This window comes from Poromitra crassiceps (assembly GCF_964638095.1).
Source record: "Poromitra crassiceps genome assembly, chromosome: 1".
NCBI lineage: Eukaryota > Metazoa > Chordata > Actinopteri > Beryciformes > Melamphaidae > Poromitra > Poromitra crassiceps.
The window spans coordinates 77,512,206-77,532,401 of record NC_139623.1 but is presented as its reverse complement, the minus strand read 5'-3'; the positions used below and the strand labels follow the sequence as shown (position 1 = coordinate 77,532,401).

Genomic DNA, 20,196 nt, shown 5'->3' with positions numbered 1-20,196 from the left:
CAGTGGAGACAGTGGAGCCCACAATGAGCAACGTGTATAAGGTACTCGCCTGTCAGTACGACCCACTAGGTTATATTGTACCTTTCACAACACGGGCCAAAGTTCTTGTCCAGGATCTTTGGAAGGAGCAGATTGGCTGGGATGACCCAATCCAGCCACAGAGCCTGCAGGACAGATGGTTCACCTGGGAACAGGAGATTCCTGACCTGATCCAGATGGAACTCCCCAGATGTTACACTCCAGTGTCCGCAGACTCACCAACATCGATCCGAGATCTTCACATATTCTGTGACGCTTCTGAGAGAGCATATGGGTCCGTCGCGTACCTGCGGACAGAAGATGGTGAGGAAGTCCATGTCTCCTTCATGCTGGCTAGGTCCCGTGTAGCACCAAAGAAGCAGCTGTCCATGCCTCGACTGGAGCTGAGTGCTGCCCTCACTGGTGCTCAACTAGCTAGTGTCCTCCACGCTGAACTCACCTTACCCATCAGGAAGGTCATCCTCTGGTCTGACTCCACTACAGTCCTCCACTGGATAAAGTCAGAATCCTGTCGTTACAAGGTTTTTGTAGGCACACGCGTGGCAGAGATTCAGAGCTTTACCAATGTGAGCGACTGGAGATACGTGGATACTGAGAACAACCCGGCAGATGATATTACACGGGGGAAGACTTTGAAAGAGCTGTCTCGACCGCATCGTTGGCACCAAGGCCCTGAGTTCCTGCGTCACACCGAAGATCAATGGCCAACCAGCCCTTCAGCCCATCTGGAACCAGAGGACAGTGAGCTGAAGAAATCAGCTTTCTGTGGGCATGTGGCTATCGATCCTTCTCCTCCACTCCCTGATGTCAGGACGTTCTCCACATGGAAGGACCTCTTGCAGGCAACAACACGATCCCTACATGGGGCGGCCGACCCAAGCTCTAGCCCACTTATTGCAGCAGCCGACTACATCAAGGCAGAGAATCTCCTCCTGAAACAGGCCCAGGCCGAGTCATTCCCAGATGAGGTCAAAACGCTCATGTCTGATCGAGCCCCACCAACCAACAGTCGTTTGGGCTCCTTATCCCCTGAGTACGATAGGGAGATAGGACTCCTCAGGGTCGGAGGGAGACTGCGGAGAGCTGAGCAGCTGGAATCAGACTCTATTCACCCGATCGTGTTAGATCCTAAACATCCTCTGACTAAGCTAATCATCCAAGACTTTGATGAGACCCTCCTTCATCCTGGACCAGAGAGAGTGCTGGCAGAACTGCGCCGCAGGTTCTGGATTCTGAGGGGGAGGGAAGCGATAAAGAAGTACCAGGGCACCTGCATGCAGTGCCAGGCATGGCGCGCCAATCCTTCTGTGCCTAAGATGGCAGATCTTCCTCCAGCTCGTCTGCGCCTGTGCAAGCCACCATTTTATTCAACAATGGTGTGGACTGTTTCAGACCCTTTACAGTGAAGATTGGACGCCGAACCGAGAAGCGATGGGGGATCGTTTATAAATGTATGACGACTCGATGTGTGCACTTAGACCTCCTAGAGAGCCTCGACTCAGACGCCTTTCTGATGTCGCTGCGGCGCTTCATTGCTAGGAGAGGCAAACCCTTTGAGCTCCTTTCAGACAACGGGACCAACTTTGTTGGAGGAGCTCGGGAGCTACGTGAGGCCTTCGAGGCCATGGCTCCTCACCTGAAGGAACAGTTGGCAGAACAGCAGATCACATTCTGTTTCAATCCACCAAGTGCTCCCCACTTTGGAGGAACGTGGGAGAGAGAAGTGAAGTCGGTGAAGACTGCTCTCAAGGTCGTCCTCAAGGAACAGACATTGCCCGAGACTGTGCTGCGGACAGTCCTTACAGAAGTGGAAGGCATCCTGAATGCTAAGCCCCTCGGTTATGTCTCTTCTAACGTAGCTGATCCGGATCCTATCACGCCTAGCATTCTACTTATGGGACGCTACGATGCATCACTCCCTCAGGCCATCTACGACTCCAGTAACACCCTAGGAAACCGCCGGTGGAGGCATAGCCAAGTCCTCGTCGACCACTTCTGGTCTAGGTTTGTCAGCCACTACCTGCCAGGCCTACAGGAGAGACAGAAGTGGCGGACAGACGGAAAACACAAGTGGTACTCATCGTCGATCCTCAGCTCCCACGGGCGCTCTGGCCAGTTGGTAAGGTAACACGTACCTACCCGGGAGTGGACGGACGCATCCGGACTGCTGCCATTCAGGTCAAGGATCGGACCTACATCCGACCAGTAGCTCGCCTGGTCCAGCTCCCTAGGCTCGAAGACGATGAAGCCGGAGATTCGACTACCTGAGTGGACTTTCTATTTTAGATTCGATTGTCTATGCAGACACTCGGGGGCGGCTGTGTTAGAAAGCCCACATTTTCTCCTTTAATGTTATTCTATTTCATTATAAGTTTCTGTGTTTCATTTTAACACTCACTTGTTCCTTTTCACCTTAATTAACACTGAAGCTATTATTTCGGATTTCACTTGAAGGCATCACACCTGCATTCAATTAAGCTCTACAGTGAGTGAGTCAGTTGGGCTCAGTGCATGCCTCATGCCAAGACCGTGGTTTGCTCTTCCCTTGTGTTTGTTCACCTGTGTGATTACATTTGTTTCGGCAGTGTGTAAATGACCAAAGGTGAGTGTGTTAAGCGTGTTTATATACGGTATTCTGAATCTATATAATATTAAGATGCTTGTTTTGGTGGCCTTAGTTGTCTCTGCTAATGGGCTAATTTCTTTAGCTAGTGTTTGCTAGTCGGCCACATGGTATGCTACAGTAGCCATGTATTGGGGGCTGTATGCAGTTGGTTAATCTTACAGTTCTGCATCTGCATGTACAGTATGTATGTTATTGTGATATGCATAATATTATTATGTGGAGGTTTATATTGTTTGTCATGTTATATTGATGGCAGCTTTTGTGTTATTGTTTGTTGTTACAGACCACAGCCAGAAATAAATACTCAACTGGGAAGTCCGTCTCTGAGTCCTTTAATGGGGACCACACATCCATATTTTGAGCCACTCTAATACCAGTATTTCCAGGAGACCCCACATCTCCGTTTTAGTGTAGGTGTGTGTGTGTGTGTGTGTGTGTGTGTGTGTGTGTGTGTGTGTGTGTGTGTGTGTGTGTGTGTGTGTGTGTGTGTGCATGTTTGCGTGTAGGCATTCGTACCTTAAACTCTTTCTCGATGTTGGCCAGCGCGGCCAGCTCATGGCTGAGCTCCAGCGCTGCCAGCACGGGGTCTTGGTTGCACAGGGAGAGGTAAGCCGGACTGGCCAAGCCTCTGTAGGCATTGATCCTGGATCGAGAGTGGCTGAAGGAGTCAAACTGCTGCTGGTAGTTACAGGAGTCGCAGCAGCAGAAGTAGTCATGAGGAGGGTCAATGTGAGCCCCTTTACCCAGCAGAGTGTGCACTATCTCGTATTCCTGGCAATGGGCTGCGAGGATCACCGGGGTTACATCATGGGAGAAGCTATGGGAACGTCCACAGACACACAGACAGACAAGGGCATAAACTGTACATGTGTAATCTGGTCTGCGTAGAGACAGTCCGCATGTCTGGGAACGCCCATACAGGCTCTAGGAACGCCCACAATAGACGCTGGGTTAGCCTGGGGGCGGGGTCAGGGTGGGGTAAATTCCCCCGTTCTATCCATTCAGCAAAGTTAGAATTTAGCTGATAGCCCAGCCCAGGCAGACACGATCGGGGATTTAACCACCGCAGTAAACGCACATCGGAGCAGACGTCTTGTGTTCTGCTCTAGAACCCCCAAACCTGTAGTTTAGAGCCGCAGCACCGTCTTTTGGTGAGTCAGCCCATGAGATATATCGGCGGTTTTACCCCACTCGCGCGCCAGCCGTTTAACATTTTGTGGGCGTTCCCAGACATGCGGACTGTCTCTATAAACATCCTAAGTAAAGGGCTTGCAGTTTTGACAAATCATCACTCATTCCCTGAACGTCTCCCTTGTTGTTGGTAAAGGAAACTATTTTTACACATCACCACAGTTTTAAAGCAGTAGTCCAAGAAAATAATGTTTCAATGTGGACATGTTTCAAAACTTGCATCAACTCTTGCATGTTTTCTCCAAATAAGCACATAATGTGAATTGCCTTCCCATACGGAAAGGTAATATATGTCATATATGGACATACTGTACATCCGACACAAGGTCCACATATATGTCACCATACATGTACATGTATGCACTTTGCATACAAACCCATCTGAGATATATGCATATATATGTGAGGATCATATATGTGATCCAAATATAAATTGACATATATGATCATATAGGCAATTAACATATATGAGTACTCCCATACATGTGATCATATATGCTCATGTAAGTAATGGACATATAGGGTTATTCTTGCATATGTTTAGATATATGTACATATAAGCAATTAACATATAAGAATATTTCTACATATTTCCACATATATGCAAATACAAGCAACACACATATATGTTATTCTCTTCCATATCAAAATATGTGTTCGTATAAGCATTAAACATATATGATTACTATTATGTATGTCAACATATATGCTCATATAATCAGTTAACATACAGTATGCGGATATTCTCATACATGTAATCATATATGTTTGTGTACGCATTGAACATATAGGGTTAAACTTACATATGTCTACATATATGTGTATATCAGCAATTAACATAGAAGACTTTACTTACATATGTCAGCAGGTATGCTCATATAAGCAATTAACATATATGAGTATTCTCATACATGTGATCATCTATGTTCATGTAAGTAATCCAGGGTGCAGCAGAGAGACTGGTTGGAGGGGGCGTGAACATTTCTCCAGAATTTGCATGGAAGTCCCATGATGCATTTGGGGCAGAGATTAGGGATCTAATATGGTTAATAACTCCACAGGATTTAATTTATGAAGCTTTTAAATTATATATTTGGAATCAGCTTTACGATGAGCTTCTAAATCATATATAATATATAATGTTTACACTAAAACCATAATATAGACTATGGGGCATTTTAATGACTCCACTGTCAAAAAAACCTTATTTTTCAATCTCATGCACACTGGACTAACCTTGAAAATATCCAGTAGTGCTGGAAGTCTTGCACAAAACTAATCATTTTTATCGTGGGTTTCACTTCTGAGATGTTGTTCAATCAAAAATAATTTGGAAAATTATATTTCTTTTAATTAAGAGATATGTGTTTTGATTCCATACAGGTTCATATATTGTGATATATATGCACATATATCCTGGATATATAGGTGGATATATGTCAAATACAGATAAATACATACAGTTATACACAGGTAATAGTTATGTTCATATAAAATAAAACATATATGTATGTATATGTATGGACAAGCTTCCAACGGAGGCGGACGCATTTCTTCTCTCTCCAGTCCTCCCTCTCCTACTCCCTTCCCCTCTCCCCCTCATCCCTCTGCTTCTGCTACCCGGAGCCAATCTTGCATTTGTCTCTTCGAAACTACAAATATGGATTATATGGCTGGTCTCTCAACGAATTCGACAAAATTATTGTGGGGTCCGGGGAACCCCCCCTCTGCCCAGACGGGACCTTCGCCGCGGGATACGGGAAGACAGCAGTCATTGACCCTAGGCTGCACGTCACGATAAACGAGATGAGCGGGGCAGTGAGTACTTGGACTTTCTGATCTGAATCATAAAAATTGATTACTTCTTGGAGATATCACTGCCGCTGCGCCGAAGTGTTTAAAACCGAGGATCAGGACTGACTCGTGTGAGGAATGTTGTTGATCCTACACCCACCGGGGAAAACCAAAACAACGGATTTAATCTGGCCACCTGCTAAGCCGTCAAGGACACTAGCAGCAAAACTCTCCTGAAGCCCTGAGTGCAATCTGCGTCTCCAACGTCACCCCCCCGCCCTGACAATCGGACGCCTGAACTCTGGACTGAATTGACGAGGCCATCTCCACAGCAACGCTGTGTTCAGCCGAAGGAGGCTCAGACTACACACACACAAACACCCATGGACCCTAAGGACTCACAGGCCAATACACGGTCACGCACGCACTCCCCCAACCCCCCCCCCCTCCCCTAAACCCCACCCCCGGCCTCCAGCAACTCCCCCCGCTTTGCAACCCCCCCCCACCCCCCTTCCCTCCCACGAAGAACCAAACCGGCGCTGTAATGGCAGCCTCCCTGGTGTCGTGGTGTGGGTTGTCTTTGCTGGTAACCCTGTACATTTACAACAAATGTATCTGTATTGTATAATATTGAAGTGTGCCTTTATTACTTTTTCTAACTAGTAATAATGTGAATTCTGAGTTATTTCATTTATATGCTTTGTCCAATCCAAATTGCTGGCGCTGTTCAATGGCGACCCGGTTTTGCTCTCCGACTCTGAGAGCGAACCAAGCAGAATTTCGCTCGTGATACTTGTACCATGAAGTGACAATAAAGTTAATCTCTATGTATAGTTATTATTCATATATAGTTTTATATGTATTAACCATATATGCCCGTATAGTGTCAATGCATACAAATGTACATAATAATTAATTGCCATGTGTCCATATACAATCTACACATGTATGCACATATATAATTATATAGGACAAACATATATGGACCATATATGAAACGTTCCAATTCCATACATGTTCATATATTGTGATATATATGCACATATATGCACATCTATCCTGGATATATAGGTGGATATATGTCGAATACAGATAAATACATACAGTTATACACAGGTAATAGTCATATATGTTCATATAAAATAAAACATATATGTATGTATAGTTATTATTCATATATAGCTTTATATGTATTAACCATATATGTCCGTATAGTGTCAATGCATACAAATGTACATATAATTAATTGCCATATGTGTCCATATACAATCTATACATGTATGCACATATATAATTATATAGGACAAACATATATGGACCATATATGAAACGTTCCAATTCCATACATGTTCATATATTGTGATACATATGCACATATATGCACATATATCCTGGATATATATGTGGATATATGTCGAATACTTATATGAACATATACTACATATATGTTTACTACATATATGTGCATATATGCCTCTTCCGTATGTGTTGCACCCCCCCAATGCACATACACGCATGCACGCACGCACACGCACGCACACACACACACACACACACACACACACACACACACACACACACACACACACACACACACACACAGAAAGAAAGAAAGAAAGAAAGAAAGAAAGAAAGAAAGAAAGAAAGAAAGAAAGAAAGAAACAAACAAACAAACAAACAAAGAAAGAAAGAAAGAAAGAAAGAAAGAAAGAAAGAAGAAAAAAAACAGAAGGAAGGAAATCCTGAAGAAGTGAACTGTAGGCTACCGTGTCCCATCTTCATCATAAGCATAGAAGTCGTCCAACATGTCCGCCTGGGCGGGGCTTGCTGTCAGACGCTGCGCATCTCTAAATGAAGGGTGAGCCAGCAGAGCCTCTGTGATACGAACATATCCTTTACCTGCAACACACACACAAACACAGAGCAAAGCCGCTTGATAGCCTGCTTGTCACAGCTTAAAGGGGCATTTCACCCACACTTCACCTTAACTTAATACTATTTTGTCCCTAACTTTCAGGTATTTGAATTCCTCTGAAAAATGACTCAATTATCTTCAATTGTATTATTAGAATATTTAGTTGTAATTGTTTGTTTTGAATTCCGTACTCACTCCTCTTAAACTCACACTAATATATATATATATATATATATATATATATATATATATATATATATATATATATATATATATATATATATATATATATATATTCTATATATTTTATATATTTGTATTCTTTATATATATATATATATATATAAAGAATACAAATATATAAAAAATATATAAAGAAAAATAATATATATATATATATATATCCTCCATAACCACATCAAGGGTTGTGTCATCCTGGACTAATTTCACGCTGAAAATGTTTTGAGTTGTGTGAGGTTGTTTACATTTTTAAGGGCTTTCAGGTGATGTAACACCCACTCTGGCAGCCATGATGGAAGTCCTCAGCTGTTGAGCAATAATAGCTGTGAAGAGCTGATTTCTAATCTAGACCTGTACGAGGGATCAACCGATCAGCATTTTTCTGTAAACAAACGGTGTCACTGGGTGGAAACGGCAATGGGACCCTATGGAGCCTGAGCTTGAGCATCTCACTCTAGCCGGCTATGCTCTTTACATTATAAAAACTGTGACAGTTCACACACCTTTAACATGACCTGCATATATTATACATCAAACTCTTGAGCTACTTCTGCTCTCACTCAGAATGTCAAAATATAAGCAATGTGATGTATAGTTTTTGAGATATTAACGTTTGTTTGGCGCAACTCGCTGCTGCAGGGTTCCGCATTTCCGGGGGGATTTGCGGGGATTGTGATGTCACACTGATTCGTCCTATAACACAGCCATCTCAGCAGAACTCAATGATCTATTTTCAACTGAGAAACAATCATTTCACCACTGATAAATCTCTGATTGATTTGGGGGTTTACTTGGATAGTTAGTTTTGTTAGTTAGCTAACTATTTGATCTGGTCAGCTAAATCATTATTATTCTCTTTTTGCTAACACACCTGATTTGCTCACTAACATGGAAGCTATATAGTGGCTAGTAGTAGTAGTTGCATTAATATTTAGTTAACCAATCCAAAAGCGAGTTCAGGTTAACTGGTTAAGGGCTGAATCATTGACAGTGGTGTTAGGTGGTACTTAGACCTGAATTAGCAGTATAGTATTAGTCATCCTAAAAAAAAAAAAAAAAAAAAAAAAAAAAAAAAAAATCCTAATAAATTTTGTTGTAGGTCATGATTTACGGTCCGCATCAACAGGGCTGAATCATTGACAGTGGTGTTAGGTGGTACTTAGACCTGAATTAGCAGTATAGTATTAGTCATCCTAAAAAATAAAAATAAAAATCCTAATAAATTTTGTTTTGACCTAATTTTATTGTTGTCTATAGAGTTAGTTCCACCTCTGCGCAGATTCCCCCGCTCTCTTCTCTCTCTCCCCCTCAGGTGTCCTTCACTGGCCTGACGTACACCCCCGCCGCTGCAGCCCTAGGTCCGGCCGTCATCGCCCTAGCCACCTGCCGCTACTCCTTCTACTGTCTGACACCCCGGGCTCTTCACCACCACCGACCCCTATCCTCATCATCCTGGTCACCTGCCTGCCTAAGGGAAGGGGGGGGCGCCCCCCCAGCCCCCCCCCCGCCGCCTCATCATCACCTCCAACTCCTATCCTCCCCTCCTCTTAATCATCACCTCCGACTCCTATCCTCCCCTCCCCTCCTCTTAATCCATGTCACCAACGCGGACTCATGGATTCCTCAGATCATCCTCATGGAACTCCCAATCTTGTTACCCTTTTTGTCACCTAGTTAATTAACTAGTATTCTCTAAACCTACGAACACTTAAAGACTGCATTTTCTATTTCTTTTTGGACTCTATTTTTTAGATTTTCAACTCCCTTCCCTGATCTTAGGATAATTTAAAAATTACATTTTTATATCCCTTCTGTTGGACTCTTTTTACATTTTCAATTTTCTGTTCTCTTGTACATTTTATTTCCATATTAAACCATTCACAGAGTTTCATTATCGGAAACTCTGTGCATGGTTTAGCCCGGCATCTCTCGGCCTGTCTCGGAGGGGAGTCCCCAGACGGGGGTCCGCTGCTGTGGCCTGGTGGGTGGGCCCGTCCCCCGCGTGGCCTGCTCTCACGCTCTCGGTCACTATGCTGGTGGCTGGGGGCTGGGGGGGCGGGTCGCGTGGGGGCTGGGTCCGCCTGGGCCGCAGCAATTGGCCCCTAGCACAACGACCTCACAAGGTTCCTCCTCAGCCAAGTCACTGGGGCAATCCATGCGGCGATCCATATGGTGGAAAGGTTTTCTTGCGTTCACTGGGGGTGAGGGGGTGCCGCTGTGTCCCGGCCTGGCCTTCCCTCCCACGCCATATGTGGGCGGGGGCCGGGTCGGGGGGCATCGGTGCTCTTCATCACTGGTCGAGGGCTGCCGGTTGGTTTAGAACAGCTTAGGTAGGCGATAGATTAGCTACAGCCTAAGGCTGACCTGTTAGTGTTCAGGCTAAAATCAGACTAGAGCAGGGTAGGATAGGCCAGATTAGGCTGTAGATTAGCTAGATACTATGTCCCAGTTAGCTCTGGTTAATGCTTAGAGTAGTCAGTTGTCCCCCCTCTCTTTCCCCCTTTCCCCGCTTCTTCCCTTCTTCCCCCTTCTTGTTCTCCTCTCTTTCCATGCTCTTTCCTCCCCCACATCCCACCGCCCCCCCTCCCTTCTCCTGCTCTCTCCTCATTCTCCCCCCCTCTGCTCCTTCCTCTTCCTCCTCTTCTCCCCTATTTTCCTGAATCCCTGCCACTTCCTGCTCTCCCTTCTCTCACATTCCCCCTGCTCTCCTTCCCCTGCACCCTCCCACCCCTCCTTCTCTGCCTCTCTGTCCTCCCCCCTCTCTCACATTCCCCCTGCTCTCCTCCCCCTGCACCCTCCCACCTCTCCTTCTCTGTCCTCTCCTCCTCCACATTTCCCATTTTCCCCCCACCCTCGCCCTAATCCGGGCCCGTATCCTACTCCCTCCCTCCACCCTAGACCCTACCTCTACTCTCTGTCCTCCCCCCTCTCTCACATTCCCCCTGCTCTTCTTCCCCTGCTCTCCTTCCCCTGCACCTCTACTCTCTGTCCTCCCCCCTCTCTCACATTCCCCCTGCTCTCCTTCCCCTGCACCCTCCCACCTCTCCTTCTCTGTTCTTTCCTCCTCCACATTTCCCATTTTCTCCCCACCCTCGCCCTAATCCGGGCCCGTATCCTACTCCCTCCCTCCACCCTAGACCCTACCTCTACTCTACCTCCCCTGTACCCTCACATTCCCACTGCTCTCCTTCCCCTGCGCCCCCCCACCTCTCCTTCTCTGTTCTCTCCTCCTCTCTGCCCTCTCCTCCCTCTCACATTCCCCCTGCTCTCCCTCCCCTGCACCCTCTCCTTCTCTGTTCTCTCCTCCTCCACATTTCCCACTTCTCCCCACCCTCGCCCTAATCCGGGCCCGTATCCTATTCCCTCCCCTCCCTCAACCCTAGACCCTATCCCTACCCTGGTTCTCCCTCCCCTGCACCCTCATCTCTCCTCCCCTGTTCTCTCCTCCTCCACATTTCCTATTTTCTCCCCACCTCCCCCCTCTCCTCCCTCCCTCCCTCCACCCTAGACCCTACCTCTACTCTACCTCCCCTGTACCCTTCCACCTCTCCTTCTCTGTTCTCTCCTCCTCTCTGTCCTCTCCCCTCTCTCACATTCCCACTGCTCTCCTTCCCCTGCGCCCTCCCACCTCCCCACATTTCCTATTTTCTCCCCACCTCCCCCCTCTCCTCCCTCCTCCCTCTCCCTCCCTCCTCCACTCTCCTGTTTTCTTCAAATGTTCAAATGTTATCTTTATTCTGTATATTCTTGTTATTGTGTGTTAGCTAGAATCAGCTAGACATACTTTCTGTGAAGCCCTCTGAGACATGCTTGTGAATTAGGGCTATATAAATAAACTTGACTTGACTTGACTAACTGAGCTATTGTCTGACTCAGCCTATTGTTTTGGAGACGAGGTTTACAGAACACTTTACACATAGTAACCTCAATATGAAAACAAATCTAGCTATTTTATCAGACTATTTGCGGTGCCATGCTATTGTTCTGATGGCCGATCATTCTGAAACACCAGTCTGAATACTGCATGCCTGGCTCCATCCACAACTATGGCTTCGGACAGCTTCACTCTAACCTTAACATCAGTGACCCATGCCTCCACCCAACCACCTCCAGGATAATGGCCTGGGTTTTGGGTCCAATATAGTGGACATTTTTGGAGCCCTTATCAACGTAATGGAATTGATAGACAACCATGCCACAACAATCTTTTTCAGGTATCTCCCTCTTTTCCCATAGTGCTGGGCCAGTATATATAGGCCCCGCTGGGGTCAGAGGATGGCAAAGTCAGGACACTCACTCACTCACTCACTCACTCACTCACTCAGAGGGAGGTGAGGTAAAAGGGCTCATAGATAGGAAGGTGGTATAGAGTGGGGATTGGTGGGGTGGGTATAGGAGTGTGGCTATAGGGAGATGTGGGTGGTGCGGGCATGGTGCCATAAAGCTGAACGGCCACACCACTGCGCCATGGGCATAGGTTGTTTTGAGCTATTATTAGCACACAGCCAATTAACCATACGGCGCCAGACGTGGTTGCTAAGAGATGTGTGATCCAACTACAAAACTTCTATCCACCTTATTTCTAGCTGCCATGATGCCTTATGTGTGCTTCTTCCGGTGTAATCCCCCCCCGTTACGTTGCTGACAGCTTGACACCCGTCTGTTTCAAAGCTAGCCTGTAGTAGGCGAACGGAGCAAATCAGGTCCAGCTTGGCAAAAATTTTGTCGATAAAACATCCAGAGTTGTCCAAATAGCAACAGAAATAGCGGATGTAATAGATCAAATTATTACATTCCCTAAAATAACCAGTCTTATTTATTGTGACAAGTAGCCTACAATCAAGTCACGTTAAACCGGACCTTGTACCCATAATTATTTTTACAGCGGGGCATTCAAAAATAAGGTGGATATGAGATTTTATTGAAGGGCTCCATTAAACGTTGGCATGTACTGTACACATGGACACACGCATGCACGCACACACACACACACACACACACACACACACACACACACACACACACACACACACACACACACACACACACACACACAGACACACACACACACATACATTATACACACACACACATACTGTACATGCATGCATATGCGCACACACACACACACTCATCTTACTGATGGCTAATAGGAGGGCGTCACCCACTCTTGCCAGCTCCGCCCTCCCCAGCAACAGCTCTGTCACCTCCAAATGCTCATTAGCTACAGCCAACTGCAATGCATTCTGGCCCATGTAGTCCACAGCGTTGACATTCAAACTGGGCATGTGCAGCAGCATGCGCCGCACCTCTGGAATGTTGCCATATTCAGCCGCTTCCAGGAAGCGTTGCTCAGCCTCTGATAGGCTGATGGAGGGAGCAGAGAACATGTAGGCGGGACCACGTAGGGCCTGGCGGCGCTTCACCGCGCTGATGCGTGCCATGAGCTGCCTCTCAGAGCTGCTGTGGCTGTCAGAAACACAATGACATCAACATGTAGTGTCTACTGATGCAGAGCTGCTGTGGCTGTCAGAAACACAATGACATCAACATGTAGTGTTACTGATGCACAACATACCGTAAAACCATTTAAAATCACACTTCATTTGTTTTGATCTCAGTTTCACTGAATCTCTCTATAGCAACTGCAGTTTATTATTGATTATTATTTTGCATGTAAATAGTTCTGATGGTAGTTAATACATGGAAAAAAGGTGACATCCCCATTTATCTCCTACGTGCTTTTATTTGGTTACTTAGTTCAGTTTGGGAAAGTTTATACTTAATGTCCCACAAAAACCACAAAAAAACCCATTCAAGGGATCCCAGTAGACTCATCAAAATAACATACAGGAGAAATAGGCTACTTAAATAAGTTAATTATTGAAAGCAACTCAAAGAGGTTGTGTGGTTTGACTACAACATGGTACCCTTGCATTCAATCTCTTCTTACCAAATGTATTGATCAAGTTCAAACATGGAAGCTGAATGGGTGTGATAACAGTAGGCCTATTAGATAACCTACTAATCTTCCAATCTGGAGTCCATATTGTCCAACAGAATAATGCAAACATGCTATAAGCACGAGGTCATGTTTATATCAACTAGATTGCAAAGTTTCAACATTTTGAAGAAAATATGTGACAAAAGTTTTGAAAGCCTTTGCAAGAGAACTTGTTTGTTTAACTGAAAAGTGTCTTAAAAAATAAAATAAATACATTTCTCATTAGTCAAAAAACGAATGTGATTGTTGCAGTGGTTTTTCTCATAGGGAGTTAGTTGGCGCTGATGCATGAATGATGAAATGAATTGCAAAATGGGCCTACATGACTACCAAAATGATGACGACCATAAGCAAGCATGCTGTTGATGATGGTGCTCATTCTTCTTTTACATAAACACAAACACAAACATTTGCTGAATTCTTTTGATCTTCTGCTATCCACAAGTGATGACTATGGAATGTTAGTATGTCACTATCATAGCTCTTGTTTTGATGACATTGTTGGAAAACATAAAAAACAAATCGAAATGTCACAAGTTTTAGAACCGATGAAAAAGTTAATTAAAAGAAAAAAAAATCTCCTATTTAGTAAATATTTTTCTCTTTTGCAACAGTATGACACAAACCTTTTCTTCTGTGTAATTCTGAAAATACACCGGAGCATAATTATTTGACTGAATAGTGGATATAAATTGATAACGTACCCAAGACAATGTCCAGGGCAGCAGTTGTCCTCTCCAAAGTCATCGTGCATCAGCAAGTTGTCTCGGCTCCGGGCCCTGCGGGTGTTGGTGTAACTTGTGGACAGGCTGCTGTTTGCTGCTGTGTGTCTGTGGTTCATCCTGGAGCCTTGCTGCAGACTCACATGCTCAAGTCACTGGTGCAAGTGTCTATGACATCTCTCTCTTTCTCCCTCCCTCCCCCTCTCTCCTCTCTCTCCCTCTCTCCCCCTCTCTCTCCCACTCCCCTCTCTCTTTCTCTCCCTCTCCCCCTCTCTCCCCCTCCCCCTCTCTCCTCTCTCTCCCTCTCTCTTTCTCTCCCTGTCCCCCTCTCTCTCCCTCCCCCTCTCTCTTTCTCTCCCTCTCCCCCTCTCTCCCCTCTCCCTCTCTCCTCTCTCTCCCACTCCCCTCTCTCTTTCTCTCCCTCTCCCCCTCTCTCTCCCTCCCCCTCTCTCCTCTCTCTCCCCCTCTCTCTTTCTCTCCCTCTCCCCCTCTCTCTCCCTCCCCCTCTCTCCTCTCTCTCCCACTCTCTCTTTCTCTCCCTCTCCCCCTCTCTCTCTCTCCCCCCTCCCCCTCTCTCCTCTCTCTCCCTCTCTCCCCCTCTCTCTCCCACTCCCCTCTCTCTTTCTCTCCCTCTCCCCCTCTCCCTCCCTCCCCCTCTCCTCTCTCTCTGTCCTCTCTCCCCCTCTCCCCCTCTCTCTCTCCCTCTCTCCCCCTCTCCCACCTCTTTCTTTCTCTCTGTCTTTGAGAAAGAATGTGTTCTGGGTCCCACTATACTAAATTTATGTGACTCGTTGAACTTTACAGATGTGGAGACTCGATGTTGTGACTGAACACATCAAGGATTAGAGAAAGGATATTGTCCTCTTTCTTAGTTGTTTCAAGGGATTCTAGACCAAGTTCAGCAGGTCTGCTGCTCTGTAATGACTGGCTATCAGCTGCTCTGTAATGACTGGCTGTCAGCTGCTCTGTAATTACTGACTGTCAGCTGCTCTGTAATAACTGACTGTCAGCTGCTCTGTAATAACTGACTGTCAGCTGCTCTGTAATAACTGGCTACCAGCTTCTCTGTAATGACTGGCTATCAGCTGCTCTGTAATGACTGGCTATCAGCTGCTCTGTAATGACTGGCTATCAGCTGCTCTGTAATGACTGGCTATCAGCTGCTCTGTAATGACTGGCTACCAGATGCTCTGTAATGACTGGCTATCAGCTGCTCTTTAATGACTGGCTATCAGCTGCTCTGTAATGACTGGCTGCCAGCTGCTCTGTAATTACTGGCTGCCAGCTGCTCTGTAATGACTGGCTATCAGCTGCTCTGTAATGACTGGCTATCAGCTGCTCTGTAATGACTGGCTATCAGCTGCTCTTTAATGACTGGCTATCAGCTGCTCTGTAATGACTGGCTGCCAGCTGCTCTGTAATTACTGGCTGCCAGCTGCTCTGTAATAACTGGCTACCAGCTGATCTGTAATGACTGGCTGCCAGCTGCTCTGTAATGACTGGCTATCAGCTGCTCTGTAATGATTGGCTATCAGCTGCTCTGTAATGACTGGCTGCCAGCTGCTCTGTAATAACTGGCTACCAGCTGCTCTGTAATAACTGGCTACCAGCTTCTCTGTAATGACTGGCTATCAGCTGCTCTGTAATGACTGGCTGCCAGCTGCTCTGTAATTACTGGCTGTCAGCTGCTCTGTAATAACTGGATACCAGCTGCTCTGTAATGACTGGCTGCCAGATGCTCTGTAATGACTGGCTGCCAGCTGCTCTGTAATGACTGGCTATCAGCTGCTCTGTAATTACTGGCTGTCAGCTGCTCTGTAATAACTGGCTACCAGCTGCTCTGTAATGACTGGCTGCCATCTGCTCTGTAATTACTGGTTGTCAGCTGCTCTGTAATAACTGGCTACCAGCTGCTCTGTAATGACTGGCTATCAGCTGCTCTGTAATGACTGGCTATCAGCTGCTCTGTAATGACTGGCTACCCGCTGCTCTGTAATAACTGGCTACCAGCTGCTCTGTAATAACTGGCTACCAGCTGCTCTGTAATAACTGGCTACCAGCTGCTCTGTAATGACTGGCTATCAGCTGCTCTGTAATAACTGGCTACCAGCTGCTCTGTAATGACTGGCTATCATATGACTAGCATTCCGAACTGCCCACTGCTGGTCAGACCAATCAGACGACATCCTGAGAGATTGCTTTGACCAAGTAGTATGGGAGGAGTTCAAGGCTGCAGGAGACCTGGGCGAATATGCAGAGACGGTGTCATGCTTCATAAGGAAGTGCACCGAGGATATAGTCCCAACAAAGAGAATCAAAATAATGCCAAATCAGAAGCCCTGGGTCAACAGTGATGTCCGGGCTGCCCTTGACGCCCGGACCACCGCCTTCAGTTCTGGTACACCAGAACAATACAAGCAGGCACAATATGCCCTCCGAACTGCAATAAAAAAAGCACGGAGGGATTATGGAAAGCAGCTGGAGTCAAAATTGGACACTAACAACCCCAGACACCTGTGGAGTGGACTCCATGCTGCCACAGACTTCAAAGGGGTGAAACGACAGAACCCCAGCACGTCACCCACCCTGCCGGACGAACTCAATGCGTTCTACGCTAGGTTCGACCCCTCTGCCAGAGTGCCCACACCGCCACTGTTGTCAAAAAGGCCCAACAGCGACTACACGGACAAAAATCCTCAGGGACTTCTACAGAGGCACCATTGAAAGCCTGCTGACTGGCTGCTTCACCACCTGGTACGGGAACTGCACTACCATGGACCGCAGGGCGCTAAGAAGGGTGAGGCGCGCGGCCCAGCACGTAACAGGATGTGAGCTGCGGCCAGCTGCCAGAACTGCAAGATCTGTACAACCAGCGGTGCCTCAGGAGGTCCCTGAAGATCATCAAAGACACAAACCATCCCCACAACAGTCTGTTCTCCCTGCTACCCTCAGGGAGGAGATACAGGGTCCCAAGAGCACGCACAAATCGCTTGAGGGACAGTTTCTTCTCACAGGCCACGAGACTCCTTAACACATACAAATAGTGTAGTAGCCGTACTGTACCACACTGTAGATGCTACCATTATGTATGACTAATGTTCAATAGTATGTTTAATTGTAGTGTCATAGAATAGATTTTAAAATACTGTTATTAGTCTATAAATCACTTAATGGCCTAGGCCCAAAATACATAGCTGAATTGCTCCCACGCTACGAACCGTCTAGAACTCTTAGGTCAACAGGGTCCAGCTTATTAACTGTCCCTAGGATCAAATCAAATCATGGGAAGGCTGCATTTACCCACTATGCTTCTGCTAGCTGGAACAAATTGCCTGAAGACCTCAGATCTGCCCCAACCTTACTTACTTTTAAAAATAGACTAAATACTTTTATGTTTACCGTCGCTTTTAACTGCTGACAGCTACTATGCAAACCCAATGAGTCCTCTATAAGTTTTTAGCTCTTTCTGCAACTGCTGCGCCTGTTGCTTAATGCACTTTTTATACTCTTTTTTTTTTTAAGTTTTGTTGTGATGCTTTTAAATGTCCATTTCATTCTCTTCTTTTCTTTTATTTTCCTGTCAACCATTTTATGTGAAGCTGCTGCTTAATGAAGTTGCTTAATGCACTTTTTATACTCTTTTTTTTAAGTTTTGTTGTGATGCTTTTAAATGTCCATTTTATTCTCTTCTTTTCTTTTATTTTCCTGTCAACCATTTTATGTGAAGCACTTTGAATTGCCTCTGTGTATGAAATGTGCTATATACAAATAAACTTGACTTGACTTGACTTGACTAATTAGGTATACGCTATTTGCACCTAACAGAATGTTATTATGTTTAATTATGTTTAAAGTATGTTCATGCCATTTGCACTATGGGCAGTGAATACGCCACTGTCTGTGGCGTGTCTTACTGCTCTATTGCTTGTTGCCTCTTGTTTTTTATTTATATATCTTTTATTTTTTGCACTATGTTGTAACGGAGCCTACAGCACAAGAATTTCACACGTGATACTTGTACTACGGAGTGACAATAAAAATCTTGAATCTTGAATCTTGAATCTATCAGCTGCTCTGTAATGACTGGCTACCGGCTGCTCTGTAGTCTCCTGGTGATGCTCCCCCATCTTTAATGACCACTGCTCTGTAATGACTGGCTACCCGCTTTGCAACAATTAAATGAATGTAAAAATATTCCTCAATGCTTTGCAAATAATTATAAGACGGCCCATAAAATTATATTTTAAACTGCAGTGTATGTGACAGAGAGTATAATATACTCAACATATTATGTTGAGGTTTGTAGGCATAGCTGACTGAATGTGTGCAGGAGTGACCTGCTGATGAACAGCAGATGAGATTCCTCAGGGTTTACATTTTTTTTCTTTTTTTTCGTTTCCTGTGTGCTCCAGCTCCACTCTGCTGATCCCTAACCAGTGTGGGAAAACTACTCCCCATTCTACACACACACACACACACACACACACACACACACACACACACACACACACACACACACACACACACACACAGACAGACAGACACACGCACACACACACACGCACACACACACACACACACACAGGGGTAAGTTCTTGTTCAGTGTCCTCTCTTATGTAAAGTTTTCACAGTTTTTTTCTTCCCTCAATTTATTCAGCACATTTTTCTTTATTTTCTTGCTAACATGAAGCACTTCAAAGAAACACTCCTTTACTGTAATCCATCTATTATTATTATTATTACAAGAACAACAAACCATAAATCAGATAAACTCGAGTCTGATAGCGGATTGTGCCGAGAAAATGGCCTTTTAAGGATCAGATTTGTGAAGATTAGTCACTTTGGATGCTTCATGGAGCAACAACTTCACATTTTATGGGGAGGATGGTAGAGGGAAAGAGGCGGAGTCGGTCTGACGAAGTCACCAATGTGAGCTTTTGTTAAGTCTTCTCAGAACAGAACAGACCACAGTCCTAAATATAAACATGTCATCTGAAACATACACACTCTCAAGGAGGGGGGGGGGGGCACTGACTCTGCATTCACCTGAAAGGTGCTTGTGTGTGTGTGTGTGTGTGTGTGTGTGTGTGTGTGTGTGTGTGTGTGTGTGTGTGTGTGTGTGTGTGCGCGCGCGCGCGCGTGCGTGTCCGTGCTAATGCTGGCATATACATACAACAGAGACCACCCAAGGAGCCAGAGCTCCCACAGTATTATCCCCAGAATCAGATGTACTAAAACAATGTTACCACCCTGACAGTGACACACACACACACACACACGCACACACGCACACACGCACGCACGCACGCACGCACGCATGCACACACACACACACACACTTAGTTAGGCTGGCTTTACACGGTGAAACTTTCAGGCAACTAGTTGCAGGTTGGTTGCAAATGGCATGAATCATCATTTTCAATTTCATGCAACTTGACATTTTAAATGTATTTTGAATTAAAAAAACACTGGCTGGCTACTTTCTTTCTCCTGGAGAGAGCCAGCAGTGCATTAATAGCCTACTTATCAGCATTTTGATTGGCTGTTGCATGAAAATAGTTTCACAAAGCTGATAGTTTTGCAACTGTTGCAGCTGAGTTTCAAACAAGTTTCAAGTGTGTTGCAGAGGGCTTTAGACCATGTAAATCATTTGCAACTTAGTTTC

General features: G+C 45.5%; 1 protein-coding gene across 1 annotated transcript in view; it reads right to left on the bottom strand.

Annotated features, from left to right (window-relative positions):
- LOC310782063 (short transient receptor potential channel 6-like) overlaps positions 1–14,650 on the bottom strand; it is a gene marked incomplete at its 5' end in the record, with an annotated part of 37,320 nt that extends 22,670 nt beyond the window's left edge. Inside the window, 4 exons of the mRNA XM_083642726.1 lie at positions 3,182–3,482; positions 7,417–7,549; positions 12,946–13,274; positions 14,514–14,650. Coding sequence (XP_083498852.1) covers positions 3,182–3,482; positions 7,417–7,549; positions 12,946–13,274; positions 14,514–14,650 — 900 coding nt within the window. The remainder of the gene's footprint in view (positions 1–3,181; positions 3,483–7,416; positions 7,550–12,945; positions 13,275–14,513) is intronic.
- Positions 14,651–20,196: the final 5,546 nt, after the last annotated feature.